The sequence below is a fragment of the Trichoderma camerunense genome (assembly GCF_050948025.1).
Source record: "Trichoderma camerunense strain CBS 138272 chromosome Unknown V8C40scaffold_1, whole genome shotgun sequence".
Classification (NCBI taxonomy): Eukaryota; Fungi; Ascomycota; class Sordariomycetes; order Hypocreales; family Hypocreaceae; genus Trichoderma; species Trichoderma camerunense.
The window spans coordinates 2815196-2841293 of record NW_028145369.1 but is presented as its reverse complement, the minus strand read 5'-3'; the positions used below and the strand labels follow the sequence as shown (position 1 = coordinate 2841293).

Sequence of the window (26098 nt, the reverse complement as noted above, 5' to 3'; positions counted from 1 at the left end):
TCCCATCAGCCTCTGCCGCCAGCCTCTCACAGCTCGACACGATAGATGCCACCCCTGTTCTTGTTTCCATAGTAGGCGCATGGCCCTAACCTGCGTTTTTTGCCCCTTGCCGTCCCGCTTGGGGGCCTGCAGGCGTTTCGACTCGCGTTAGACCTGGATGGGCAAAGGTCTCTCTCTCTTTTTTTTTTCTTAATTTTTTTGCCTGGTCCCTCTGCTTCTTAGTCGTGTCGTGAATTATCCCGTGATAGTATCGCACAGAGGCATCTACCTTACGTACTCCGTACTACTCATCTACCAGTAAGGGTCTCCGAACTCAGTCTCGTCTGTGGCTGATTTCTTTGTGACGAAGAACGCACCCAATTCTCGCTTATCCTTGCCCAGCAAACTCGGCGCTTGATTGGAATATTTCATGCAGAGTGCTTTACCTTAATGAGCTGGTAGCCGTTATCGTAACACCAGTATGGTTCTTTGTCCTAGTAGAACGGAGCATATCGCATGTCCCGCGTCCCTATGCTTGCTTCTTCAGATGTATCCAAAACTCAAGCCACCCGTGTCTCCCAACGCCTCCCTCCATCTCTCATCCCATCCCGTGTACATACTGCTGCACTCATATCCTAATAAGTATGAGCCAATGTCAATCTAGGCCTATCGGCCTCTGAATTTCTGCACAGGTGACCACGCCTCCATGTCGTCCCACCAAGGCTTTGCCTGCTTACATGTAGCTACCGAGACACCTCCTGCTGGTATATAGAAGTATGGTAAGGACGTCGTTGCAATGGTTTGTCCGAAGAGTGGCTAATTCGGCTTGAAACCGAAAGGATCTAGAGCAGAGCTTACATTATAGACCTGTCTCGGTAATAATAGCATACTAGTACATTAGTAAGGCGATTTATACTTGGTAGTCGTAGTATACCTACTGTAGTAGGCAGTGAGGCATCTCGATATTGACTCCTCACGTAAGTACACCGGGGGCCAAGATATGGACACCAAAACGCCCGTCTGTTGCCAATCTATTGTTAAGCGAACGACTGCCTGATCAACCGCAAGGATAAATCCCATCGCCACACTGCCTGTATGGTGATAGTTTGTTATGTACGAGTACGCATGTACGAATATCTAGACGAATAACCCTACACATACGCCGTACATTAGTTTCGACTCCATAGTTCCATCTTGTCCCCAATCATACAACATCAAGCTGCTACGTTTAAATTCCCATTCAGCCGCCACTCGTACGAGCCACTCTACTCCATCAATGTCCCTTGCCCGAAACAGTAGCACTCTGTAGATTCTCGCGAAAACAGCCACCATCACTAACAACTTACACGCCTCTATCCTTGCGATCTTGCATCGCGCCTAAACAAAATAAACCACGCCCCAACAAGTCCCAAATCTCACAAGACCCAGGACCCTTTTTTTCTTCACTATCCCCTACCTCTCTCTTCTCTCTACCTTACCGTAGTTAGCAAGACCACCTCTCACCGCCTTACTGCAACACAGTCCACACGCCCGCATGCACCGTTATGCAACGGGTCCCGGATCCTCTCACTCCAAAACAACCTACGACCTAAAAAAAAAAAAAAAAAAAAAGGACAGTGGCCATCCCACTCGTGATCGCACGTTGGGCATCAATCGTGCTGTAAGGAGATAACCTTGCATACCTTTCGCCCATCGCTGCATACACCACACACACACAGTGCTCAGAAGACCATACAAGTGGAGAGCATGTCGTAAAAAGAGAGCATCACCAGGACTCATGGAGAAACAGGAAAAAGAAAAGAAAAGAGGTCACCATCTGCCCTTGGGGCCGTTGTACCAACTGACATGTAACAAGCGGTCAATAAAAAATAATCAACTAACAAAAAAAAAAATACTCTGTAAATAAACACAAAACGCCCTACGCGAAAGGAAAATGGAGCTTCACCAATTCTTCAACCGAAGTTTTGTGCAGCATCTTGTGCTACATGTATATCCAAAACAGGAAAACACCAGATCACTTTATGCAATTTTCTAAAATGCCGTCTTTCGAGTCAAGCTCCTGCAGTTTCGCGCCGGAAGCCGCAGCAGCAGCAGCACGCCCACCCATCCCTTGTTGATATATGTGGATAATCTTCCGTACTACATGCACGCGTTTGTCTCGTCGTTTGTGAGCTCCTCAACTGTGATGAATGAGATTCCGAAAGGGCTGTTTTTATTTTGATTCCCTTCTGAATCCGTTTGCCATACATGATGCTGCATGTCTAGAAATCCCAGGAGTGGCATCGACATCTCCACCATGTATGCAGGCAAAATGTATGTTCAAAGTGCTTGCCCATGGCTTACATGTAAGATATATCATATGTATCAATTAAACAGCTACCTAATCCAACGAAAAATAACTCGGTAAAGAAAAAATCAAGAAACACCCCCTATCATCAACTTCCACCAAACAAACTACCTAAGTTCCTTACCCGCATATGTGTCTGTCTGTACATTGTATGTATATGTAATGCACGTCCTTTTTTCCTTTCGTTCCAATACATAGCATCTTTCGTCAACCAATAGCCCAAATAATAGAAGACGCAGTCCATCATCCTTCGCGTAACACGTCTTCTAACAATAATAATACTAGTATAAGTGACAAAAGAAAAAAGGTCATACATAAAAAAAGCAAAAGAGCACCAAGACAAGGTTATATATGTCATATCAAACTGTTTTGCAAGTCATTTACTTGTCATTTGTCGTCATCGTCGTCTGTCCAAGGATTTTTCTATGAGTAAAGAGGTTATATCCAAACCGCTTTGCCCGCCGGTCTGGCCAAGGCGTCGTTGTTATCGTTATTTGCCGTGCGTTATCATCCCTGATGTCGAAAAAAGAAGCATTCATACTGATCCTAGTGTAAAGAAATTATCCGTTGAATATTGAAGTAGTTGTTGTGCTCCCGTGGTAGACGCCTATCCGAATCCCTTCATGATTCCAAGTTTCAAAAAAACAACTTTGGCTCATTCTTCTTTCCCTTCTTTTGTTTCTCGTCTTACTCTGGGATAGCAGGGCTAACTGGCGAGTTATCGTCCTTCTTTCCACCCCAGCCCCAGCCAGAGATCCAACTAGCACGCTTGTTGGCGTTGTTATCCTTGACGGCATCTGGGTTCTCCTGGACCAGTCTCAACGGGCGCGGCTTGCCGCCGCTAAAGGTCTTTTGCTTGTCGGAGTGGGATCGCGGTGGCGATTGTGAAGGGGGCGTTGAGATCTCGCCAGACTCGCCGCTTAGGCTTGATGTCTCGCTTCTCTCGCCTCTCGTGCCTGGGAAGTTTCCGGATGAAGGAACCTGGCTACCGCTAGCAATCCGACCCGGAGTCCCAATCACGCCGGCGGTTGGGAAGAAAGCGTGCGAGTGGCGCTGGTTGATTGGTGGCGAGGCAGGGCTATCCGGACCTCTGTACATCTGGCTAACAAGAGATGCAGCTCCCGGGAACTGATCGCTCACAGGTCGCGAACGTCTGTTTATTCGGCCAAGACCAATGGGAATGCTGGGTGCCTTCTCAGGGTCGGTGTGGTCTGGTAGAGTACCATCAGAGTTTTGTATGATTGAGAATGGTCGCGGTCGTGTTCTCCCCGCCATGATGGGCGCAGTCCTAGTTCGCTGCAGGATGGGCTGCCCATTAAGCTGGTTGCTGAACCTCGGGCTGGTAGGGCTAGTAGGGCTAGTAGGGCTGGTAGGGCTGTTGAGCTGCGTGTTGATCTGCGGCTTCTCAATAGGCGGAGGTGGTGGAAGGTCTTTGTCCTTCTCGGGCAAGGGGGGTTTCATGTCTGCTGATTGATCCAGGATTGTCTCAAAGTCCTGATGCTGAAGCAGGCGCTCGATAATCTTGTTGATGTACAGCGTAAGGGCCTTGTTCTTCTCCTTGAGAGCCTTGAGCTCGCTCTCGAGGCGGCGGTGGTCAACGGTAGGCTCGCCCTCGGACTGTGTCGCGTCCGAAAGCTCATCAGCGAGGCTAGAGCCGCCTGTCTTGCCCTCCAGGGCATCTAATGCCTCATGGTTCACGGTTGGGCTCATGTAGCTAAAGTCGCTCTGGCCAAAGTCTCCCTTGAGAGTCTTCTCCTGAAGAAGCAGTTGATAGCTCTCGTTGTCCTCCATGAGGCGCGCGTTGGACACGCGGGCCTCCATCAACTGACGCTCAACCTCTTGCAGTCTGCCTCCGCCCTGGTTCTCGGTTTCCACCAGCCTGATCTGGGCTTCTGCGAGCTCCAGGCGCAGCGACTCAATAAGCTTGTCCTTCTGAAGGATCAGCTTGGAGCTATTTCGCGAATCGCTTCGCTGGAGGGAAGACGGGGGAGCGAAGCCGCTGCCATCAAGCGAGGGCGAGGCGCTGGCTGCTGTAGACATTTCAGAATTAGCATGAGACCCAACAACTGATATCGACCAGGAACGTTGCTTACATTGCCTCGATGGTCTCGGGTCGTCCTCAAGACTCAATTTCTGGGCTAGGGTCTCCTTTAATCGTGCAATCACCATCTGCATCTCCTCCTCTTTCGTTGCCATTTCCTCCTTTTCCTTGAGAATAGCGCTCCGCTCAGCCTCGTAGATTGTCTCCATCTCTCGAATTTTGCGGCCGGCTTCTCTCTTCTCGTTTCGTAGTGTCTCGATCAGCTCATCGTGCTCATGGACCTTTTCCTCGAGCTTGGCCGACTCCTTGACCGCATCGTCCAGCTTGGACTGCAGAACCTCGGCCTGTCGCCTGTTCTGCTCCGACTGCTTCTCCTCCTTTTCCAGGCGCTGCTGGAGATCCTCCAGCGCGGCGGCAGCGGCCGCCCGGGCGTCGGAGTCTGTGTTGCTCATGGCCGTGTCTCGTCGGGCAACAGCCGCGCGGGCAGAGACAGGATGGACAGATCTCGTCCTGACGTGTTGTCCGGTGGGAGTGGCCGAGCGCACGGATTGGGCTCGCGTATGGGTTGGCTTTGGAGGCGAAGTGCCTATGTCTGAACTCGCTCGGCCGACTGCGATAACCGGCGGTTTGTTTGCAACCGTAGACATGTCGAGGAGGGGAGGATGCAAGCAAGACGTCCTTCCGTCGAGGTCGGTGAGCTACTGTTGGTGAAACGCGCAAACGGGGCCGTCTGGCGCAGCGCCAAACAAGTTCGTCTATGGGATAATTATAATTATGCTGCAAGAATGGCCAGTGGTGAAGAGGAGAACTGCAGGCGTTTAGGAGGGATAACAGGCCACGAGGGTTTGGTCTGCTTGGTTGGGCTCCACCTCGAATGTGTCGGTGGGCAATTTAAAGGCAGAGTTTCACGAAAAAAGGTACCTCCGCCAAGGGTTCGGCGCCGCGTGTGTGCGAGGTACCCGTACTGCAGGAGTACATTTTCGTACAGTACCACAGTCCAGCCACTCGGGGGGTGAGGAGGGACGGATGCGGTGACGAAAGCGGGCACAGCAGGACCCTTTTGTTACGGATTAATCCTCCGTGGTTGCAGCTTTTTGCTCCTGTTTTCGCTCTTTTCTTCTTCCTTTTTTTCTTCTTTTCCGTCATCCACAAGGGAGAAAGTCTTCCATGCCAAATTACGGGAGCAGCTCTTCATGCCTCTTCTTAAACAGTGCATGACTTTGATCACAGCGCCCTGCATCTCTTCCATGCCAGGACGGGTGCCTGATTGGGTCAACGATGTGCTGGAGGGAAAATCACGGGCCACTAAAGGCCCCTAGACACGCTCCACCCCCACTGCTGGACGCTGCTAGAATCTCTCCAAGTCTCCCCTCTTCTCCTGCTCGGCTCCTCTGCGGACGCAACGCAACGTCTCGCCTCCGCCGATGCGCTGTGCTTCTGTGCGCTGGTTTCACTGACCGCTTCTCTGCGCTGGACTGGAGACAAACAGCGCAATTCATCCTTTTCTGGAAAACAGAAAGACGCCCCTTGACCAGAGCTGGCGGCTTAGTCATTCAGATTATTGCTTAAAACGATGAAACAAGTTGGTATTAGCATGAGTCAATGCATCTGTTCCTGTTTGCGGGTTGTTCTTTGAGACATTGAACAACCAAAGCGTTTTGACACAGTGAGGCGCAACTGAATGCGGTCACTGTAAAGTACCGACTACAAGTGCGAGTACATCGAGGCCTGAGAAAGGCTGTGGTTGCTATAATTAAAATCAGGGCTTCGCTGAGGACTGGCTCAGCCTTTCCGTGGCGAAAGTCATGTGCTAGCCACGGCGTACCTGAAAGCGTGTGCCACATGTCTCGTGAAGATGACAACGGCTGTGTGTCTCCCCGCAAACTCGGGCTGTAAGAGTTTTGACTAATCGTCATCGCTCGTCTTCTGGGCTCTGTTCTATTTTTGAGCCCAATAACGTAGTTCTGCTGGTCTTTCAAGCCAAAGTAAAGTGGACGAAAACTTGTTGAGCCACAATATGTAGGTACGCTCCTACTGTACACACACGCAACTGAGGCTGCACTGTGAGGTGGTGGATCTGGCATATGCCTCAGCAGCATTCGATTGGCATCCCATCACTCATGCAACCCCCTTTTTCAACTGGTTCGCATCTGCATTCTTGCTTTACAGCCAGCCAATGGGATTTGTTACCAGCTTCCACGAAGCCCAGCAACCGGGCAACACATAAGTTTCATACCGCCAGTTTGACCTGGTTGAAGAGATATGCAGGTAGATGGCGAGTTGCAAGTAAACAGATTCCGTGCGTCATCCGGTATGGTAATCGCAGGGGCATTCGGCATACACGGAGTCACTCTGGGAAATGGCATGCAGATTTAATTCAGCTTGACAGGGGGAACAGTCTTCATGGCTGTATTATTCCATTGAGATAACTATCACTTGGAAATTTCTGGGGCTTTTTTCATCCCCAAAGGATTTGCCTTCCTAGATGATGATGTCTCGCATCAAAAGTTTTCGTCTCGCACATAATGTGAAAGTGTATGGTATCCATATTGCCCTTGAACCGTTTTACCCCCAACGCCGTTTTGAATGCACTAGATTTTGGCTATTTAAGCCTGCTGGTCGCTGAGGATATCAGAGTCACCAGCATCCAGGATGGCGAGGGTGGAGCAGCGGAAGAGCTTTCCGCAGGCAGTGCCGAGCTCAATCTGTTTTACGAATAATGTAAGCCAATGTGAACCCTCCAAAGTCTGAAAGACTTCTTCTCTGGGCAATTCCGCAAGAATTGGTAATTCTCGGGTAGCAAGAGTAGCTTCTGAAAGAAGCGAGAAGTGTAATGGCGCAAGTGTATATACCCGTTTCCAGGTCTTCACTTGTCCAGGGCGTCTGAGGTTGCAAAACTTACGTTGTTACCAGCGAAGTGGTGGATGGGAGCCTTGGACAGCATGCTGTAGTACTCGAGTTCACTCTTTCTCAGGGGAGGAGTGTTGCCAGCAATGATGATCAGCTTGGCCTTGCCGGATCGCAGAGACTTGAGAGTAGACTTGTAGCCGAGAGTGACTGGCAAAATCATGTTAGAACTTTTTGTGCAAAACATCGCAGGATATCAATCCTCGAGGAACCAGCAACGTACCCTTTCCGGACTTCATAACAAGCGCCAACTTGGAGTTGATGCTGTTGGCATCCTTCTTGCTCTTCTTCTGAGGGGCCATTTTGACTGATTTTGGGCGCGAGCTGCGATCTTTGGACTGGATTGATGCGGTTGCTGAAGACACTCTGAGCTCTGAAAAAGTTCGTGAATTTAGTTTTCTTTTGGGATGCACCAATTTAGGCGGGGCCAGGGCTGTGGAGAGCCTGACCAATGAGCGCAGACTTGCCGTTTTGGTAAGCCCTAAAGCTCCGGCGTTTAAGCGGACCACGGAGATGAGTCAAAGAATCCTTCGATGCTTTGAAATCAACCCAGCTGTTTTTCTGAAGTGGCGCCGGGACTCCTTGAGTTGGAATTATCTTCCCCCAAACATCATCAAACAACCTCAAGAACCGTTCAGCGAAACACCGACAAAATGGCTCGCCGTCCTGCTCGTTGCTACCGATACTGCAAGAACAAGGTGAGTTATGCTGCAATTTCGCATTCTCGTCGACGGAGGAACTTTTTCTTCATTTTTTCGAAGCTTGGGGATAAAATATCTGTGGAGTGACGCAAGAGGTGGATTATAAATTACCAAAAATGAGGCATCCTGGGATGCATTTTCTGTCACTGGTCTTGCAACACTTGAAGCTTTTCAGAGATGGCTTCTTTCTTCATCATACTCTGGACTTTACTGACATTCTCTCTCTTCTTAGCCGTATCCCAAGTCTCGGTTCAACCGTGGTGTCCCCGACCCCAAGATCCGCATCTTCGATCTGGGCCGAAAGCGCGCCAACGTCGACGACTTCCCTCTCTGCATCCACCTCGTCTCCAACGAGTATGAGCAGCTGAGTTCCGAGGCCCTCGAGGCCGCCCGTATTTGCGCCAACAAGTACCTCGTCAAGCACACCGGTAAGGAGGGTTTCCACCTCCGTGTCCGCGCTCACCCCTTCCACGTCGTCCGTATCAACAAGATGTTGTCTTGCGCTGGTGCCGATAGACTGCAGACTGGTATGCGTGGTGCCTGGGGCAAGCCCAACGGCACTGTTGCCCGTGTCAACATTGGTCAGATCATCATGAGCGTCCGCACTCGTGACTCTAGTATGTGACATTCTTTCTTCTTAATCCCTACGGTATGGCAAGATCAAGATGTATTAACAATCACTCTCTAGACCGTGCTCTGGCTCTTGAGGCTCTCCGACGATCCCAGTACAAGTTCCCCGGCCGACAGAAGATCATCATCTCCAAGAACTGGGGTTTCACTCCTCTCCGCCGCGAGGACTACCTCGAGCGCAAGGCTGCCGGCCGTGTCAAGGTCGACGGTGCTTACGTTCAGTTCCTCAGCAACCACGGTTCCATTGAGCAGAACATTCGTCGTTTCCCCGACGCTTTCTCGTCCGAGGCGTAAATAGTTCTCCTTAATGTGGCTTCTGGGTTTTAGGTTGGCGTAATTATGGCATGTCAGATAAGAGATTTCTCGATTTGAGAATCATCAGTTAGGCAAATCAAACCATTGTGCGTTCAGCACTAGACATGCTATGTTCTATTTTACATCTGGACTTGTTGCGATGAATAATACGTCGGAATCTGGATTCCGTCTAACTAGCAGGTGAAACGAACTGTGTTCACCCCTGAAATAGCAGCTTACACGGCTTCGTTCCCAGTCACCATCACCTTGTGTTTCCATAACGACCCACCCGTATCTTGGAGATTCCAATGATACTCGTATCACAGCCCTGTTCTGTGGAATACACTCGGCGTCTTCGGCTGGAAAGTTTTCATATCATATATCAATGGTGATTTGTAACAGCAGGATACAGTCAGCAGAATTTACAGTGCAGAGCCAAGCTTACATATAGCATCAGCCACCGTGGTAATAAATGCCGTTCTAATCCAGGAACAGGTAGCTTTGCTCGTCTCATCCGAGAGCCGGTGAGAGGTTCTATGACGAGACCACCTGACTTGCGTCAGTGACACAATGGTCACAGACGATGATGTATGAGCGCTGGTTTCCATACTGTTGCTTAAACGGCGCTAGGTTAGATACATGATCGGTTTTGTTGGGGCTGCATCTTGGAATCAAGACAGTTGGTTGGACAAGAATTACACGCATCCTGTTGAGACCGTTTGGGCGGGCAGCACAATAAAAAGGATGGCACACAGGTGACGGGGCTGGTGGGGGGAGGCGATGCGAATCCATGTCATCGTACTATCAGACGCAGGGTCCTTTTTTTACACTTCCGTGCTCTTCGACTCTTGTCGCAAAATGAATCACAAAAAGGGTCCAGAAGTCGGAGAGAACCGCTTGCTGAGACGATTACTGCATCTCCGCCGAAGCGCCGCCAACGCCGAAGTATGCACGAGCGAGTCGTGGGTTGCGCGCTTTTGATGGCGCCATGGAGTCAACGACACGGGAACTGCAGTGGTGGCGGGCACGCATCAGCATCCTTGCGGATCAATGGTAATAGTGTGAGTAGGTTGAGATGCGGCTACTGCTACGAAACAATGCGAAAGAAAAGGAAAAAACTTTTTCTTTTTCGTCCTTCTTTCTCACCATCAGCCGCCCTTTTTTCGTTTTCTCCGGGCCGTGGTTCGCATCTAGATTGCATGCATCAAGCATAATCAGCCCCAAAGTGCTTTTAACCGTGATGGGGGGGGTTGCAGCACTGAGGGATGACGGACCCAGTACTCCGTAGTGAGGCGTAAATGTGACGCAAAAGTAGTGAGTCTCGCCGTAATATCTTATCTAGAGATTTGCAAGGTGAGCGCGCCAACCGAAGTGTAAGTATGGGCTAGTACCAGCGATGTCTCCCCTCTATGGCGTCTAGCGGCCAAATGGTGCCGTTGTCTGTGTCGTCTGTGCCGCAACCACGAATACTGAGCGGCACAGTTCAAGCCCACTACCTGCCAGTACCTCCAGATCACCACTGATGTTATAGCGCCTCCCCTAACCCAGTAGCGCTAAGAGGCTAGCGGGCCAGCTCACTGAAGCCGCGTCGACGGCGCTGTCTCGGAACCTCTGTCGGGCGTGGGAGAGTCAACGGCACAGGTGGCTGACACTGGCCTGACCACTGTCCAAAGGCCAACCAGCACGCGAGCACAGCACACCCCCACCCTGGCCGATCAGGCCGTCCTCCAGTCCCAGGTGGCCTGCACTGCTGTGGTGATGACGCTCGAGCTGATAAAAACAAAGGCCCAGCCTCCTCTCCTTTTCCCGCTTCACTCGTGCGTGTAGCCTTTTCACTTGCTCGCCCCAACCCCAGTCCATTGGCGACTGGTTCGATCTGCTCCCTCATCCCTACCTAGGCCCTATCATCTTTTCCTCTTAAGCGCTCCACTGGCTCGGCGTCGCCAGACGGGTGCTGGGGCTCCTCCTTCACCGATCAACTTCTGTCCCCGTTTCGCCTTATCGCGACCCTTCCCCGATAATTACCTGTACAGAATAACCGACGCTCGCAACCCACACCGAGCATTTTTCTCTTTCTTTTCCCTACAGGTCCCGCAACCATGGCTTTTCAGCAGCAGCCAAACCGCCCGAGTGTGCAGCGAGCAGCTCGCTCCGCTGTTGGCAGCCAGGGCCTTTCGAGGCGATCGGCGCGCAGCACCTATGACCAAGAACCAGAGGAAGCGCAGACCTGGGTGCTCTTCTCGCCTCCCACCGATGTGACCACCACGTCCTACCTCACCGAAGATGAACATGACCAAGACCAATCGCTCGAGACCCCCGGCCGGTCACGAGTAAGTGACCTCGGCAGCCTCAATACAGTTGCGAGGACCGGTTCGGTGGCGGCAGCGGCTCAAAATGATGAAGCCCAGTCATCGGCTCTCTCTGCGGCTGTTGATGAGTCTCAGGATGATGCCGAGTTGGATAGCCTTGATGGCCATCTTCCTGGATTTAGATCGTTCCCGAGGAGTAGTTTTATGATGCCCGTCCTCCCAGCCCACGATGGCCTAGGATCATTCCACTTAGACCAGCCTACTCTTGGCCAAGACGCGCAGGACCACATCTTCCAGTTCGAGAGATTTAACCCCAGGCGAGTACGAAGAAGGCTAAATAGCTTCGATGAAGCCCAGTTCGAATTGGAACAGGCTCAAGTCCAGGAGGCCGAGAAGAGGCAGCGGATTGAAGCCTGGCGGTTAGAGCATAGCCGCATCATCCTAGAAGAAGTCCAGCGCGAGGCACGGCGGACGAGGATGCTGCAGCAGAAGCGGGTTGTTACACAAAAGCCCGTGCCCAAGGCGGAAGAAGCTACTGATTCGGAGGACATGACTTGGCACGAGGAAGATCCCGACACCCATCCAGAAGACAAAGAAGACACCGAAGGTTTCATTACGAGAATCACTCGCAAGGTATTGCGCGATATTCTCGGCATAGATGAGAAGATACTATCGGTTGTACTCGGTGGCGACCTTTTGAGCGACGAGGAGCTATCGAGGACGCCGCGGCCGTCAGAGCATGGCCACGATGAACCGACCGCGGAAACAGAGGAATCATGGCATATGCGCATCATAGAGACAGTGTCGAGAGAGCTCGGTTTGCTGGTCAACCATCTCTCAAAGCACCCTGGTGCCTTTTCGACATATTCGCATGTCCATCAGGTACCTTTCCCTTATGCCGGTTTGCCTGCCATACCGGAGACTGCAGACGGCCGCACCTCTACCTCTGGGCGTGCCGCGGCAGACAAGCATGGTGAGAGCACGTTCCCTGAGTTCAGGCCTACCATGAGGCATATCCCACGAGCAGCCGACAGGCAGAGGTCCAATGCGCAAGACATTCTATTACACGATGTGTCGATGGCCGATACATTTACCCAAGAGGAGTGGGAGCAAGAGATTGATATCAAGCTGGTGTTCCGATACTTGGTATCACGCTTCACATCGCAACCCGAGCCCACGTTGCCTGAGTTGACGACCCGTCCGGTTCCTGCGAAGCCGCAAGACGCTGCCGCTAAGGCTGCCAGAGTAAGGCAGCACCATCCCCTCACCTCCCGGACTCGCCCTAATGAACGTCGAGCTTTCAAAGCAACTGCACCTAGCAGCCCCGTGGCTATGCGACACCACAGTAGCTGTGCCAGCCAGAGCACACGACGATCAGCCAGGAGAAGCAGCGTCTCATCGAGACACTACTGGGACATTGGAGGATCCATCGGAACCGGATCAATGATTGCCACTGCTCCCAACGCCCCGATGGGCAGCTGGGGCGAAGTTTAAAAGAAGCGATGCGCTGTTTATACTATGGGTTTACTCGATACATTCACATATTCTTTCACTTTTTTTTCTGGCATGGCTTACAGCAGCATTATTAGGCGAGCATTGATTTGTTTATTTCCATTCAAGAGCAAGGCATAATGGATTTTGTTGGCGCGAGACGAGTGATGTTAATGATGGGACATGCTGGGAAGCGGCGTTTTTCTCTTTATTTTTCCTTTCCTTTACATGGTTTGGTTATAGACATATTTTGGACAAATCCATACTCAAGATGAGACTACGGACCTTTTCTTTACAAAGGGACGCTCTCAACCCTCTCCCAAAAGGGGGGATTTCGAATATAATCACTTTATTGACTTACGACGTGGCATTCCATGCATCTGATATGCGGCTGAGAGGATGAAGAGGGGTCTGTATGGCGCGGAAACACTGAGTAAACGGCAGTTAGTGGCTCGATGGCATGTCGTGTCCATGCAGGGCGGGAAGGGGGCCCACCGGATCGAACCCGTGATGACGATGATGATGATGAGACGAGGCTATGTAAAGCATTATTTTCTCACAGTGTATGGAGTAATTACCAAGCTATATTCTTCAATGTTGATTGTAGGATTACGAATAACTGATAAGATGTTTATATCATTTAATGAGGTCGTGGTGGAATTACAATGGATGATTGATGATGGCACGGGGCCCACGAGAGAAAGATTGGGTGGTGGGGCAGCCTGACGAGTTGGGGTCTTTTGTTGGTTGGATGCCGTCGACGTGGGAGAGCCAGCATTTTGAAGTTGAAGATATTATAGAATATGAAGATATAGAGTGAGAAGGACTACCATCACGTCAAATTTGTATTTATTGAGGATTTGAATGGATGATGACAGGACTTGATGGCTACATTATATTCTGTTTTGATTGATTCCGGTGAGACAGCGCCACGCCGTAAAATACAACTGCTAAATAGGCACTTTGACATTAGTGCTAAAAAGGCACGGGCCATGCCGACAAGACACGGTGCCCCATTGTATTCCATCGATATCATTGGGGGGAATTGCTTCCATTGTGGGCTGAGCTTTTGGACCGGCGTGTTTAAGCACTGGTCGCGTTTCAAGGGAGATGGGAGATGGGATTTTGGGGGGAAAGAAGATCACCGCGTAAAGTGGTCGGTTTTGTTGGCGGGGGTGGGAAGGGAGGATGGATTGGATGTTTTTGGGTTTGGTGAAGATGTTTTTGTTATTGAGGCTTTTGATTTATTTGTTTGTTTGTTTTTGTTATTGTGTTTGGGGGAGGGCAGGTTGAGTGCGTTGATGGAGTTTACACAGCACTGTTGTCTGTTGTTCATATCACCGCTAGTATGTAGTTTGTAAAGAGTAGATGACTGTGACCGTTGAGGCTTTCCAGGATGATGGATTCACGTATGCAGCGAACAACACCAACGATAACGACCCTCCATGTGTATAAGGTAACATTGGGCATCAAGGCCCGGCAGATGCGGAAACCAGGACGAATGAAAGAGTACCCCAGAGGAACCAGCGTCGGACAAGATGATGGCTGCATTATCCCTGTCTGGCACTCTCCAGTCATGGTCTCTCCAAGGTCACCAACGAACGGGCATCTCGCAGCCATCAAGTGCAGCGCTTTTGCACCTATAAGATTCGATACCGTCTGGGCGAAGCCGTAAGAGCTAGATTTCGATTCCAAGCAGCCACTCAAGATGCCCATCTGATGCGCCTTATAAGTGCCCATCTATTCTTTCCAGGCTGCCATTCCGCAATGTGAGGCAACCACTCGCTATCTAGGACTCCGTAAGAGCTGCAGCTTTAGCCGTGCCTGTCTCGTTCTAGCGGGCAGAAAGGCGCGTTCGAGGGAGCCGAAATGTGGAGAGCCAGACCCAAAGCTCCCACCTTTTCGATGCATCCCCGTGCTTCTGCTCTCCCGCATCCCGTCTTCTCTTACTTACTCCCATCTTTTACTTGACAACTGCCTCTACATTTTTCTTCTGCCGTCCGTCTTTGCTTCTACTTTCTCTCCAGTCAGCAATGCTTCGCCCGCCATAGACCGGTATAAATACTCTGCCGTCGCCCGCATTTTCGCTTTTACCCGCTCCCTCGAGCCACCATCGTGGACATTCTATTTCCGCTGCGACATCGACCGTCCCGACACCGACAGCTGCTCTCAACAACTCGGCATTTCTTTTCTTTTTCCCTCGCTCTCCTCTACTCGTGCCATGAACTAAGGCCGACCAAGCCTGCGACCCGTCTGGGCCTGCTCATGTGCGAGGCTCAAATCTGCGTTCCTCCCAGATTGAGCGCATCACCGCCAGCCTGTCAATTCCGCAACGAGCGAGCCCAAAGGTTCCACGACTCCTGACCCCCTTCTACTCACATCGCACCGCTTCTCACGCTGGACGCAATCACGATTTATACCAATGGCCGCGAACCCATTCGACACACCCCAATTCGGCGCCGAATTCTTCGACCTCTACCATGAAAACGCCCCAGTCGTGCGCACCGCCATTCCTCAACTCCCTAGCGGCGGGTGCAACTATGTGGACTTGACGCCCGGCGCTGGAGGAGCGCGATGCGGCTGTCGTCGCTTCTGGTCTTTTCAATCTACAGGAAGCCCCGTCGTGGACCAGGCTGGATGGTGCATGTGCAACCATCATGCGTGTTTCCATGATGAGCGCCCTCGAGATCAGCCTCAGCCACTGCCGCTGCCGCTGCCGCTGCCGGCAGAGAGAATGCCAACTCCCAACACCGGACTCGATCTTGAGAAGCTACAGTCTAGACAACGACTAGACCCCCTAAGCCCGACTCTAGATCTCATCTCGCCCAAGGAAACAGCGGCAGTGCTTGGACCCGAACTCATCAGCTTCAATGGAGCTCCCCCGCTATCCTTTCTCCAGAAATCCTTCGATGGTCCCTTCGATACTCTAGGAGCCGTTCCCACGCCCAAGCAGGCGTCCAACTCAATGCCAGATACAATGGCCTGGACAAACATCATACCACCAACTCAACCAGACACCCGTAATGCGTTGCCACCTATTCCTGCTCAGTGTCTCATGTCCCAGACGGCCTCCACAACTTCTTCCATGCACACCAGGTACCTCAGGCCCTTTGCTGGAAAGGGCTTACAGACTCTCAGCCACAATAGTCCAGCTGGAATGCTACAGCAATCCACCGCCCAGACTGCCTTGCATGAATCTCCCACGCAGCAGAAGACTGCGAGCGTCGAAGAGACATTCGTCTTCTTGGCCCCTGATGAGGAATCACCCTCACGGCCGGACACTGCTACTACCCAAATCGAACCCCGGGTTGCAGCCGCAGTCGAGGCCATACCTCGTGAGACGTTGAAGAACCTCGCCGACACTGTCGGTGGCCACGCACAACGACTTGATAGGCTGGAGACCCTCTCCTTCTCCGGCAGCGCCCACGAAGAGTGTCAAGACAAGTATGAACACATGGACCTCCGTGTCACTGAGCTGGAGAGCAAAGTAGAAGACATTGAGAGGCGCGTTCTTGATGACAATGCAAGTCTCCGTCACGATCGCCAGGAGGATGCTGCCAGCCCAAGTATGGTTTCGGTCAGCTCCAGTGCGGCCAACCGACCAAGCCGCTCGCAGGAAGTATACAGCCAGCTCCAGTCGCTACAAGCCCAGGTCGACCAACTTCAATCCATCATCCCTACATGGAATAACCCGTGGGAGGTCGAGGTTGTATTTCTTCCGTTTCCTCTCAAAAGGGTCTGGCAGCATATGAACCTATTCCCAACAGATCCCAATACCGAAAGTGGAGACGACTGGACTCAGCTTCCCATGACGCTGAGCACATCTACACCTAGAGCCCAATCTCCAGCTATGGGCGACTGGCCCACGCATGACAATGGCAGGGAATGGCTATTTCCTAGGGCCTGTGGTGATAAGAGCGCTGCGGACGCGCGCCTGAGGAGCCGCGGGCTGGTGAAGACCATAAAAGTAAAGGCGCCAGATGCGAGAAGCGTCAGCATGGCGATGTTATCTGCCTTTGGAAATGTATTCCGTGATATGCAGATGTATACGAGACCTCAAAGCCCTGGACTGAAGGCATCCAAGTTCATGGGGCTGCAATCTTCATGGGTTCCTCTGCGAAAGATGCACAAAGATTCACGGCTACGGTTCCTTAGTCCCGACGAAATGGCGACCCCAGCACTTTGGGACGTGCAGTTTCTGGCCTCTGTCATGATGAAGGCAACGGAACCTAGGTTGTTCATTACCCATCCTGACGCATACCTCCAGGACTATCAAGCATATGACTCGGCTTGGACATGGCAGAGGCTGAAAGACGTGCCACCTGCGTATCCTGACGTTACGGAGTCACAAGAAGTGCCCGAGGAGGATTCTCCTGAAGAGTGTTGGGCATGGAATGAGCTGCTTGACGAGTCGCCAAACGCGCAACCCCCCACCATACAACACCGCCAGGAAAGGCACAGGGTGTCAATATCACCCTCGGTGGAATACTTTTCTGCCAACCATTCGTACCGAGCGACCAGCCCGGCTGCCGCTGCCCGCCTCCAAAGATCGATAACAAGGAGTCGAGAGGGATCAGAGGCGCCTTTTATTAGGACATCGCCGGCAACCATCAGCTCCACAATGATCCAGAGTGGAAATCCCAGGCAGCGACTCGCATCCCGTGGGTACAGCCGGCGGTCCTCACCGAGCGTTCATGGCGTACCTCAGGCTGGTGTCAGGAAGAGGCGCCGTGCTCGATCTCCCAGCTATCCTCGATTCACGCCGAGGAGGACCGCATCGCCAATTCCCGCATCCATCGGTCATCACGATCGCCACACTAGTCGAGGTATCACTCCCGGCCGAGGCACAACTCCTGGTAGGGGCACGACTCCTGCTCGGGGCACTACGCCAGGTGGCTATGCTACGCCTTACAGCATCGCTACCCATGGGGAAGGCCTAATAGAACGAGGAAGCAGCGTTTTTGAATCAGCTCCCCCTTCTGACGCCGACGATGACGAAGACGATGATATTGACTTTGAGATACTCGAGAGCAGCGGCTCTGACCAATCCTTTGTTGACGAAAACGATTACGGCAACGACGGGGACGACGAGAAAACCGGCATCACCAGCGCACAGCCAGTTGCTCGGCCCCTTTCCTCCTCTCGGAATAGCTACCCCGGATGGATGCGGGAGCGGGAGCGGGACGTCGCTTGGCCTGGTCTCGAAGATCAAGAAAACGCTCACCATTCAGACGGTGAAAACGTTGACCCCAACGCCATGGAGGTGGAGCATGAGAGCGACAACAGCAGCCAGCCGCCGTCTGAGTATCCGAGCACGCAAAAGGCGTGGCCGGACCAAGCCGATCGCGCATCATCGGAATTCAGTATCCACCAAGATGAAGATCACTGAGCTGCTCATGGAGATGGGGTTGGCTCAACCTCGTTATCTCCTTTCTTCTTCCTCCTTCTCTTTTTTTTTTCTTCTCATGTTTGCGAGGCATGGCGTGTTCTAGATGAGAAATGATTCTCATGGGATCTATGGGTATAGGGTCGTATATACAATATGCAAGGGCGGCCAACGTGTTTAATATCTAGCTGATGGATTTTGGTTTTTCCTTTGTTTATGCCTCATGTATGGCGTTGGAGGTGTTTTTGATGGCGGATAATCTACCTGGCACTGGCGTTTTCTTGGATAAAACGGCGGCTGTTTTGTCATCTTGTATCGCAGTATACTATATACTCTCTCCCTACTACATGTGTTGTTTGCTTTTTTGGATACGCCAAGGTGAAGGCATAGTCGGATTTCTTGCATACTTTTCATAGACAAGAAACATACATCGTGAGATTACTAGCCAAGTAATTCTCAAACCAGATTTACCAATGTCTCAATCCAAAATAAAACATTTTTGGCGTGTGATTCCAAAAACCGCGACACAAAGTGCCATCCCAAATCGTCAGGTGCTAAAAAGGGAGGTGGCATATGACAGACCCCACGAGACACACAGAATACAGAATACTACACCACAAAGCACGCCGAAAGTACAGGTACTGATTTAAAATATTTTACTTGATTTCATTTTTGTTATGTAGTGATAAGTATCAACTACCTATCTGGTATATATTATTTTTCGCGCCCAAAAAGGGGGGGAAAAGACAAATCTAAAGGGTAACAGCAAAATTCTATGTTGTGTGATGATAACAGTAATGTCATGTGGATATAGATAAGGTAGATATAGAGGGTGCATGTGTTTTGTATGCATGTACTTTGCGTGAGTGTGTGAGAGGATCGCGGTATTAGCGGGATCGGGTATCAAAAAGGCCTCCCCAGAACGACTCTTTAAAAATGCCCAGGGAAACTTCCTCCCCCAATCACAAAAAAAAAACACCAAAATAAATGCGAGGTAAGGAAAAGAGAGAGAAAATCATCAATTCGTCGGTGAAGACCGTCATGAGGCCAAAAGAGGCACTCGTCGGGAAACGAAAGCATTTATCAACTCCAATATGCAAAAAATCAAGGAGGGGAAGGGGGGAACCAAGGTGTAAAAAGGAAAACAACTCCGGTGCGTTCTCGCGCCCGTCTAGAAGCGCCTGAAAACAATCAAGACATTTCGTTCCCTTAATGCACCATTCGCATTTCAGGCCGCGAAAAGTCCTCCAGCCAATTCCATGTGATTCGGTCCCTCTTGGGTATCAATTCCCCATCTTTCATTGGGTATACATCCAACCATGGCGAACAGTGTTCAAAATATGTAGTAGAATGAAAAAACAAACCAGGCAGCGAGCCTTGGCTTTATGCCGATGCATATGCTGAAATATGCATGTGTGTCTAATGGTACCAGGTGCCCTTGGGGTCAATCTCGTAAAGCAGGCGGCAGTTTCTCGCCGGGCAGAGCGTTTGGCGCTCGAGATTCTTGAATTTAGGCCCGCTGGGTCCGGTCACATAGTGGTACTGGCCAAAGAGACGCCACTGTCGCATATCTGCCAGAGTGTAAGTCTCATCGCCCCATCGGCCCTGGTAGTGCAGCCACGTAACAGGAGCATCCGGATTGGACGCAGCAGGGGTGAAACTGTGTGTGTCGTGCGTGAGTCCTTGCTCTGCGATGCCGTCCTCGTGCTCAATGGTATCTTTTGGGTTTTCAAGTGTATAATCATAGAAATAAGCGTAGTTGTTCAGCGCGGGGTCCCATAGCGGTCCCTTGTCCGTAACGTCTTTGAGCATTTTAAAGGGCAGAACGTAGGGATGGATGCCTGGTAGAGCATACATGGCATGGGAGCCAACGGCCGAGTAAATGACGGGTCTGATGCCACGCTTCTCAATGGCCTCCCAAGCGTACGCCTGACCACCCTCGTGCTCAGAGAAGAAAATGCCCCGGGGCACGCCGTTCTGAAAGCGCACCATGCAGTGCTCCCAGTCACCCACATGGTTTCCGAACCGCAGGCCGATCACGGTTTGCCCTAGATTATAGCTGTAAAAGAAGAACCAAAAAGCATCAACGATGCCCGAGCCCTTATCCACAAGGACAAGGGTAGCTGGCGCCTTGGAGTAGCCGTCGGGGTCTGGTTTGTGGCCGCGCGGGATGACCTTTTGCTGCTCTTTGCCAGGGCTGGGCGTGGGAGCATATGCGGGGACGTTGTGGTTCCGGGGATCCGAGATGCGATGCACAGGATGCTTCTTGTCCACATCAAACCAAGTGTCCGGCTCGCTATGCGGCTTTCTACCATTCCCCACGGGAGGCGGCGTAGAAGCATCAGGGTCATCGAATGGGCTCGGCAGGTTATCATGGCTATGGAGCCAACTTGGTCGAGATTCAACGTTCTCCCTGCTGTGAAGCGTGACCATCTGGTTGTCGTAGCGGTTGAGTGCCTGCAGGTTGTGCAGTGATACTTTCTCGGTCAAGTTGACTCGTTTATGATCTACCGTGACAGTCATGTGCTCGATGTGCTCGCGAATGTCGGAGGGCCAAAATTGCTCGCCAGAGTAGAGGTGTACAAGCGGGGCATGATCGAGAACATATTGGGGGACGTCTCTGAGGATCCTCCGTCGCTCCTTTGGGTTTCTCTTCATATCCGACCTCTTGCTTTTTCGGAATTCAGGGTTTGGGGCGTTAAGCTCAGCATCCTCCTCCCATGTACGGTCCATGCGCTTGCTATCCGTACGCTTGCGCAATTCTACTCTCAGAAGCTCATCTTCAGGATCGTCGTCGAGGATGGGCGAGAGCGCGGCAGGGTCCCTTCTCAGGTGGTGCAGGCCACAAAGGCTGATCCATCGGCAGGCCTGGCGGTCCCAGAAGTAGGGACTGCTGCTGACCCAGAGTCTATCACGAGCGCGACTCTCAGGGCCTCTGTTTGAGGGATCGAGGATAACGGGTAGGTAGGTGGCCACGAAGATGATGAGGGCCAGCGGCACCGTCACTATGGTGAAGCGTCGCAGCCAGTACATGGCGGCTTCGATGCGCCGGAGCGATCGGCAACGACAGGTCGAGGTATATGCGTGTTGATCGAAGTGGAAATAGGTAGCTGGGTGGTGGACGGTTTATAAAGCACGATTGCCGGGAGCCGAGGACGGTCAGCTGGACTGTTCGAGGTGGCTATGATGTGGAATGACGATCGATCTGGTAAGGCTGCGAACAAAGGATGACGGCGAATGTCTGTTGGAAGAAGAGGGAATAAATGTCGTGCAGGAAGACCTTCATGAAAAAGAACGAGAAGAACGAACGACAGATGTCGACAGACCCAGGTTCCGGAAGAGGCGGGAGGTCCGGGGCGCGGCTGGGGCTGGAAGCGGATATAAGTTGAGACAGGGTGAGGAATGTAAGGCCTATTATAAGTGCATCACGAAGGGGAACCGACGATGCGAAAAGCACTAATCACGACTCCCCTGGCGACATGGCCGAGCGGATCACAAGCGATATCAAAGAGGAGGTGGGGAAGAATAGAGTGAGGGAGAAAAAAAGAAAAGAAAGGAAGAAAAAGTCAAGGCGGGAAGCGTAGCCATCGAGGCCGCAAGATGGTGGTTTGAGGTGAGGGTGTGTGTGTTCCAGAGTGCAGAGCGGTACTTGTCCAGGTACTGTACATGCATTCGGGCGGCAGGTGGACACTCCACACCGGCACCGGCCAAAGTACCGGTACCTGTAGCGCTGCGGCTGGGCCTGTAGACTTTGCCACGCGGCGACGTGGTTGGCCCTAGGGGCTTGTTTTAGTGGACGGTGGCGGCCATGATTGGCTCGGCATTGCTCGGGCGCTTCGCGGTACCTCGCAGTGCTGCCTGACCGCCCAGCAAGAGTACGAGTACGAAGCCTGTGAAGCCGAGCGCCGGGGAGGGCGTGTACCAGTACCTGTGCCTGTAAGGCATGGCATTTGCCTGGCTGTGGAAGGAGTGTCCGGCTGAGCCGCCCTGACAGGAAAGCCAAGACCAACCTTCCGCGCCTACCCCCTTCTCCTCCTATCATTTCGCTATGTCATTCGCTAGACTCCGCACGCAAGCGGTACCATGTGTTCTTGCCAGCGAACGTGTTTGCACTGCGAGTGCCTGTAAGCACTCAAGAAAGAACAGGTAGCAGTACATTAGAGTGCTACGTGGAGCCACATAAGCCACTCCATTAGGATTGCAGCGTTGTACAAGTACTGTATTGAACCTACAAGCCTCTTCCTCTTCCTCTTTTGCGCATTAAAAAGCCGACACTATCGAGGTTTCGTTTCTGCTTCACCTCCTTCAACCACCATCCGTCTCCATGAATCCCCGCCAGTCGCAATCTCGAGAGCCTATGAGATCCAGCAGATGGCGCATCGTGGGCCGCGTTCGTAGTGCTAACGGGCCTTGGTGCATGACATCCCGAAAGAGAGAAAACTCTGCCACGGTAGGTAATCCCCAAAGTATGTGGCAGTGTTAGTGTCTTCGTAAACCACTAGCTCTGCTTTGTGGTTGTCATTGGAGGCTACCCTGAAATCCACCCGATGGAAAGGGAAAACTAATGGCCATTCGATATACTGTACACTCAATCGAGAAATCAGAAATACATGTTACCTGCTTTCATCGAGTTGTTGAATCTGCAGCTACTGGAGCATCAATTCAATCGAGTTCTTCGGTGTTTGCCGGGTACTCGGATTCTCCATCCTAAAAACCTTTTTTCGTCTTCCATTCCCTGTAAGGCATGCCACCCCAAAAACTCAAAAACAATACGTCATCAAGCCATATCCGGGCACTCTGCATGAATTAAGCCGGCCGGCAGTCTTAATCCAGAAAGAGCCCAAATGCCAGAGCACCAAATGCCGTGAAGAAGGCATGACGACAAGTAATCCATCCCCCGTGCGTTGTTTCTTGAGGCATTTCCATTGTATTCTGCCCATCTGGTCACTAGTCAGTCTGCATCATTCTGCGTCCTTTCACAATCGGCGCTGGCTCCCTTTAACAACGGACACCACTTTTTAGCTCCGACATCATTCATCTACAGAAACACGAGTACTTTGTGTACGTGTACAGCCGGCTTACCTCATATGCAAATGCTATTAGTGGTTACGTGTAAACGGGAGGCTTACCCGCAACTGCAGATTGTTTCACATCCATTGATATCTGTTTATAGTTCAAGTACGCAGGAGTAGCTTACTATACACTTTCGCCCATCAATAGGTACTTAGATATAGTAGTGTCCATGTACATACATCTCACTCGAACCACCACAACGATTGACTGCTTATTAGGGTGCTTCGTACTCGTAAATCTAGTACCCACTAGTGGGACGGTTGGCCTCCAGATAACAGAAGTCTCAGTACATGGGATGGAATGGCATGTTTCGAACTGGAATCTGATATGTCCATAACCATGGTCATGATCATGGCATGGTCGCGACCATTATCATCAATGGCTTCTATCAAGGTGACTATATTCATCTTTTTGTGCCTTCCAGACAATCCCCCCCCCCTCCCCCCCCGCGTACTGGCGGCCCTTGGTCGCTGGCTCGGCTCTGGCCAATAGCAGTACATGGTATCAGCATGCGGCAGTTGAAGGGTCATCTCGACGATCGCGGGTTGGTACACAAGGGAATGGACCATCCATGCAAATCATTAGCCTCATCTGCTGGATTCATCCCGTGGACCCTTGAACTGCCAGACGCCAAGAGATCGTCCCGTTGCTGCTGTGTCCTAAAACTCGTTTGTGTGCTAATCGATGCAACCATGTGTGGCGAACCACTTCTGCTGAGGCGGCCACATGGTAGCACCCAGTGGTCGACATCACCCTATCATGGCTAGGCTTCTTGGACGTCTGTAGATATGCAAGGCTACCTTCAGTTGTGCTTCACGGGCAGCTAAGGGCCACACATGACTCTTTTGTCGCATTTATCCGCAAGCGAAAAACAACATCGCTGCCAAGATGGCGATGTAGTCAATGAGCTATCAGTTTCACTGTCTCATTTGTAGGGCTAGTCATGCATCCACCCCTTATTGATGCTTCTTGCTTTTGCTATTCTTCGTGGCCACTGAAAGAATGTCGTGTCTTGGAATAGCATCCCCATTTGCCATTGCATCGCACATGGCTAGACGGGTGTCGGCTTTATCAGGTCCTTCAAATGTTATCACATGAGCCTAATTTTAAGCCAACATAAGCTTCATTCATACTTCCAGGCGGCCTAGGGTGTAGAAATCGACTAGTAGGATGCCACCTGGCATGTAATTGACCTGTAATCACCATATAGCCGAGTCGTAAAAAACAGGCCTTTGTGAAGGCATCGTAGTTTTTGCGTTATTTTCCATTCGCAGCAGCTTTGGAGGTTAAGCGAGTTCGCAGGCTTATCAGGAGTCTGTCTGGATTCAGGGGCGCGGGGTTACAGGTTGTCTCTGTGCCAAACCTAGTCCAGTATCATGGCATCGTTGTCATCCTCGTCCCCATCGTCGTCCTCGTTGTCATCATCGGAACCCGCACGTCTTCTTTCTGGCCCATCACTGTCCTCGTAGATGTCGTTGAGACTATCGTTATCATTATCGTCCTCGTCATCTTGAATCCCAAAGAGTTCGTCCCAGTGACTTGGCGTGGGCGTGGACAGCGTATTCGAATCCAAACCTGAACCAGCGCCCCTATCCGTTGCCGCTGATGTTCCTCTCGCAGCAGATGCCCTTCTTCGTCTACCGCCTCGGCGACCCTGGCTTCGCCTTGTATATCGACGTTCTCTTCTGTCACTCTGACTGGCCCCGTTGGTTTGATCGACGCCGAGACTAGGCTTTTTCCTGCGAGGTTTGAAATCTGGTCCCTTTCTGTCGTCAAAATCTTTTCCAGGGCCATCCATAGCATATACTGTAACTTCATCTGCGTCCCCCCTTTTCTTCTTCAAGGCGATGAGATTCTCTAGGAAGCGCAACTGCTGCGCTCTTTCACCGGTCCTATCCTTCCCTGGGGGGATGCGAATGTTCCACTCCTCGCGAATGGCCGCCAAAGAGTCCTCTTGGGCAACTCTGGGTTTCAGAATCTTTTCGGTGGTCAAGATGCGCGAAGAGCTTGCTCCGAGCATATCCACACCGCCGGGAAGATGACGAAGAGCAGGCAACTGAGCGGCATCCTTGGCTTCACGATCGGTCAATATTGCCTCTGTGCCAATGACCTCTGCCCATTGTCCCTCAAAAACTCGACCTCTGTAGGATATAATCGGATTGCGAGAGTGAAGTTCGAGTATCTGTATCTCTTCCAAGGGGTCGTTTGCCGACTCTTCGTCACCTTCTGTTGCCTCTGGTACGGTTTTGGTGGTTTCTGTCTCTTTTTCCTTTCCTTTCCCTTTGTCTTTTTTCCCTTGCTTCGCTGTTTTCCTAGCGTCATTGCGACTGTCGTCCCCCATAGCTCGTAGACGAGGATCTATGTTTGCGTCCTCTGCATTCTCCTCTTCTTCCTCTTCCAGCACCTCCTCTTCCGGTTCAGGGGCTTCTTCATTATTTTCGTCATTGTCTTTACCATTGCCATCTCCGTTATGATTGGGGTCTTGCTGGCCGACGGCAAGGTCTGGCTTGGCGTCTAACTTCAGGTGATCGGCATACTGATCTGACCAGTTCTTGTAATACCCGCCGCGGCTGTGATGGTGGGCTTTTGCTGGACGATCTTTGAACTCTGGATAGGATAGTTCAAGTGTTAGGTAGTACGTCTAATTGGTGACATGGGTTAACATCTAGTAACGCGTAGTCAAGACATGGTGTTGAGGAGCGTAAAGCTTACCTCTGTCTCGGTAGCAGAGTATTCGTATTCCCACTCATCTTGGTCGTCTTGCGAGACCTGCTGCAAGATTGTATCGACATTCAAGGCGCCAGCTTCATCTCCCAGCCATGGTGAAGCTGTTGCTGTCGCTGCCGTGGTCGTGGATGCTGTTGCCGCTGCAGCTGCTGAGGTTGCCATAGCAGCCGGCTACAGAGCTTATCCTCGAGATAGACAAAGTGCTGAGCAGCA

The 26098-nt window shown here is 51.5% G+C and overlaps 7 protein-coding genes across 7 annotated transcripts; 3 read left to right on the top strand and 4 right to left on the bottom strand.

Annotated features, from left to right (window-relative positions):
* Positions 1–2848: 2848 nt before the first annotated feature.
* Positions 2849–5236, bottom strand: V8C40DRAFT_17149 (uncharacterized protein). Its single transcript, XM_083211607.1, has 2 exons — positions 4420–5236; positions 2849–4356 (listed from the first exon to the last, which is right to left on the bottom strand). Exons 1-2 carry the CDS (start codon positions 5012–5014, stop codon positions 3014–3016), a joined length of 1938 nt encoding a protein of 645 aa, XP_083079533.1. The 5' UTR covers positions 5015–5236; the 3' UTR covers positions 2849–3013.
* Positions 5237–6749: 1513 nt separating this feature from the next.
* On the bottom strand, positions 6750–7719 carry V8C40DRAFT_231040 (60S ribosomal protein eL30). Its single transcript, XM_083212844.1, has 3 exons — positions 7498–7719; positions 7270–7424; positions 6750–7072 (listed from the first exon to the last, which is right to left on the bottom strand). Exons 1-3 carry the CDS (start codon positions 7574–7576, stop codon positions 6974–6976), a joined length of 333 nt encoding a protein of 110 aa, XP_083079532.1. The 5' UTR covers positions 7577–7719; the 3' UTR covers positions 6750–6973.
* Positions 7720–7842: 123 nt separating this feature from the next.
* Positions 7843–9009, top strand: V8C40DRAFT_231039 (60S ribosomal protein uL16). The gene is made up of 3 exons (XM_083212843.1): positions 7843–7972; positions 8208–8592; positions 8664–9009. The coding sequence occupies exons 1-3, from the start codon at positions 7928–7930 to the stop codon at positions 8897–8899; spliced, it is 666 nt and encodes a 221-aa protein (XP_083079531.1). The 5' UTR covers positions 7843–7927; the 3' UTR covers positions 8900–9009.
* Positions 9010–10892: 1883 nt separating this feature from the next.
* V8C40DRAFT_17075 (uncharacterized protein) lies at positions 10893–12900 on the top strand. The gene has a single exon (XM_083211602.1). The coding sequence runs from the start codon at positions 10999–11001 to the stop codon at positions 12700–12702; it is 1704 nt and encodes a 567-aa protein (XP_083079530.1). The 5' UTR covers positions 10893–10998; the 3' UTR covers positions 12703–12900.
* Positions 12901–14797: 1897 nt separating this feature from the next.
* V8C40DRAFT_17055 (uncharacterized protein) lies at positions 14798–18182 on the top strand. Its single transcript, XM_083211600.1, has one exon. The coding sequence runs from the start codon at positions 15122–15124 to the stop codon at positions 18086–18088; it is 2967 nt and encodes a 988-aa protein (XP_083079529.1). The 5' UTR covers positions 14798–15121; the 3' UTR covers positions 18089–18182.
* Positions 18183–19387: 1205 nt separating this feature from the next.
* Positions 19388–21331, bottom strand: V8C40DRAFT_17051 (uncharacterized protein). Its single transcript, XM_083211599.1, has one exon. The coding sequence runs from the start codon at positions 21116–21118 to the stop codon at positions 19505–19507; it is 1614 nt and encodes a 537-aa protein (XP_083079528.1). The 5' UTR covers positions 21119–21331; the 3' UTR covers positions 19388–19504.
* A 3190-nt stretch (positions 21332–24521) lies between these two features.
* On the bottom strand, positions 24522–26047 carry V8C40DRAFT_260809 (TFIIIC subunit 6 family protein; the record flags this gene model as incomplete). The annotated part of the gene is made up of 2 exons (XM_083219183.1): positions 24522–25799; positions 25871–26047. The coding sequence occupies 2 exons, from the start codon at positions 26045–26047 to the stop codon at positions 24522–24524; spliced, it is 1455 nt and encodes a 484-aa protein (XP_083079527.1).
* Between the last annotated feature and the right edge of the window lie 51 nt (positions 26048–26098).

Bases quoted from the DNA above. Each gene is read 5' to 3' on its own strand.
- V8C40DRAFT_231039 (XM_083212843.1), top strand. From the start codon at position 7,928: ATGGCTCGCCGTCCTGCTCGTTGCTACCGATACTGCAAGAACAAG. The intron at 7,973-8,207 runs GTGAGTTATGCT...CTCTCTTCTTAG, and splicing joins ACCGATACTGCAAGAACAAG to CCGTATCCCAAGTCTCGGTT. The intron at 8,593-8,663 runs GTATGTGACATT...ATCACTCTCTAG, and splicing joins CGTCCGCACTCGTGACTCTA to ACCGTGCTCTGGCTCTTGAG.
- V8C40DRAFT_17075 (XM_083211602.1), top strand. From the start codon at position 10,999: ATGGCTTTTCAGCAGCAGCCAAACCGCCCGAGTGTGCAGCGAGCAGCT.
- V8C40DRAFT_17055 (XM_083211600.1), top strand. From the start codon at position 15,122: ATGGCCGCGAACCCATTCGACACACCCCAATTCGGCGCCGAATTCTTC.
- V8C40DRAFT_17149 (XM_083211607.1), bottom strand. From the start codon at position 5,014: ATGTCTACGGTTGCAAACAAACCGCCGGTTATCGCAGTCGGCCGAGCG. The intron at 4,357-4,419 runs GTAAGCAACGTT...AAATGTCTACAG, and splicing joins CCCGAGACCATCGAGGCAAT to CAGCCAGCGCCTCGCCCTCG.
- V8C40DRAFT_17051 (XM_083211599.1), bottom strand. From the start codon at position 21,118: ATGTACTGGCTGCGACGCTTCACCATAGTGACGGTGCCGCTGGCCCTC.
- V8C40DRAFT_231040 (XM_083212844.1), bottom strand. From the start codon at position 7,576: ATGGCCCCTCAGAAGAAGAGCAAGAAGGATGCCAACAGCATCAACTCC. The intron at 7,425-7,497 runs GTACGTTGCTGG...TGATTTTGCCAG, and splicing joins TGTTATGAAGTCCGGAAAGG to TCACTCTCGGCTACAAGTCT. The intron at 7,073-7,269 runs GTAAGTTTTGCA...TTCGTAAAACAG, and splicing joins ACCACTTCGCTGGTAACAAC to ATTGAGCTCGGCACTGCCTG.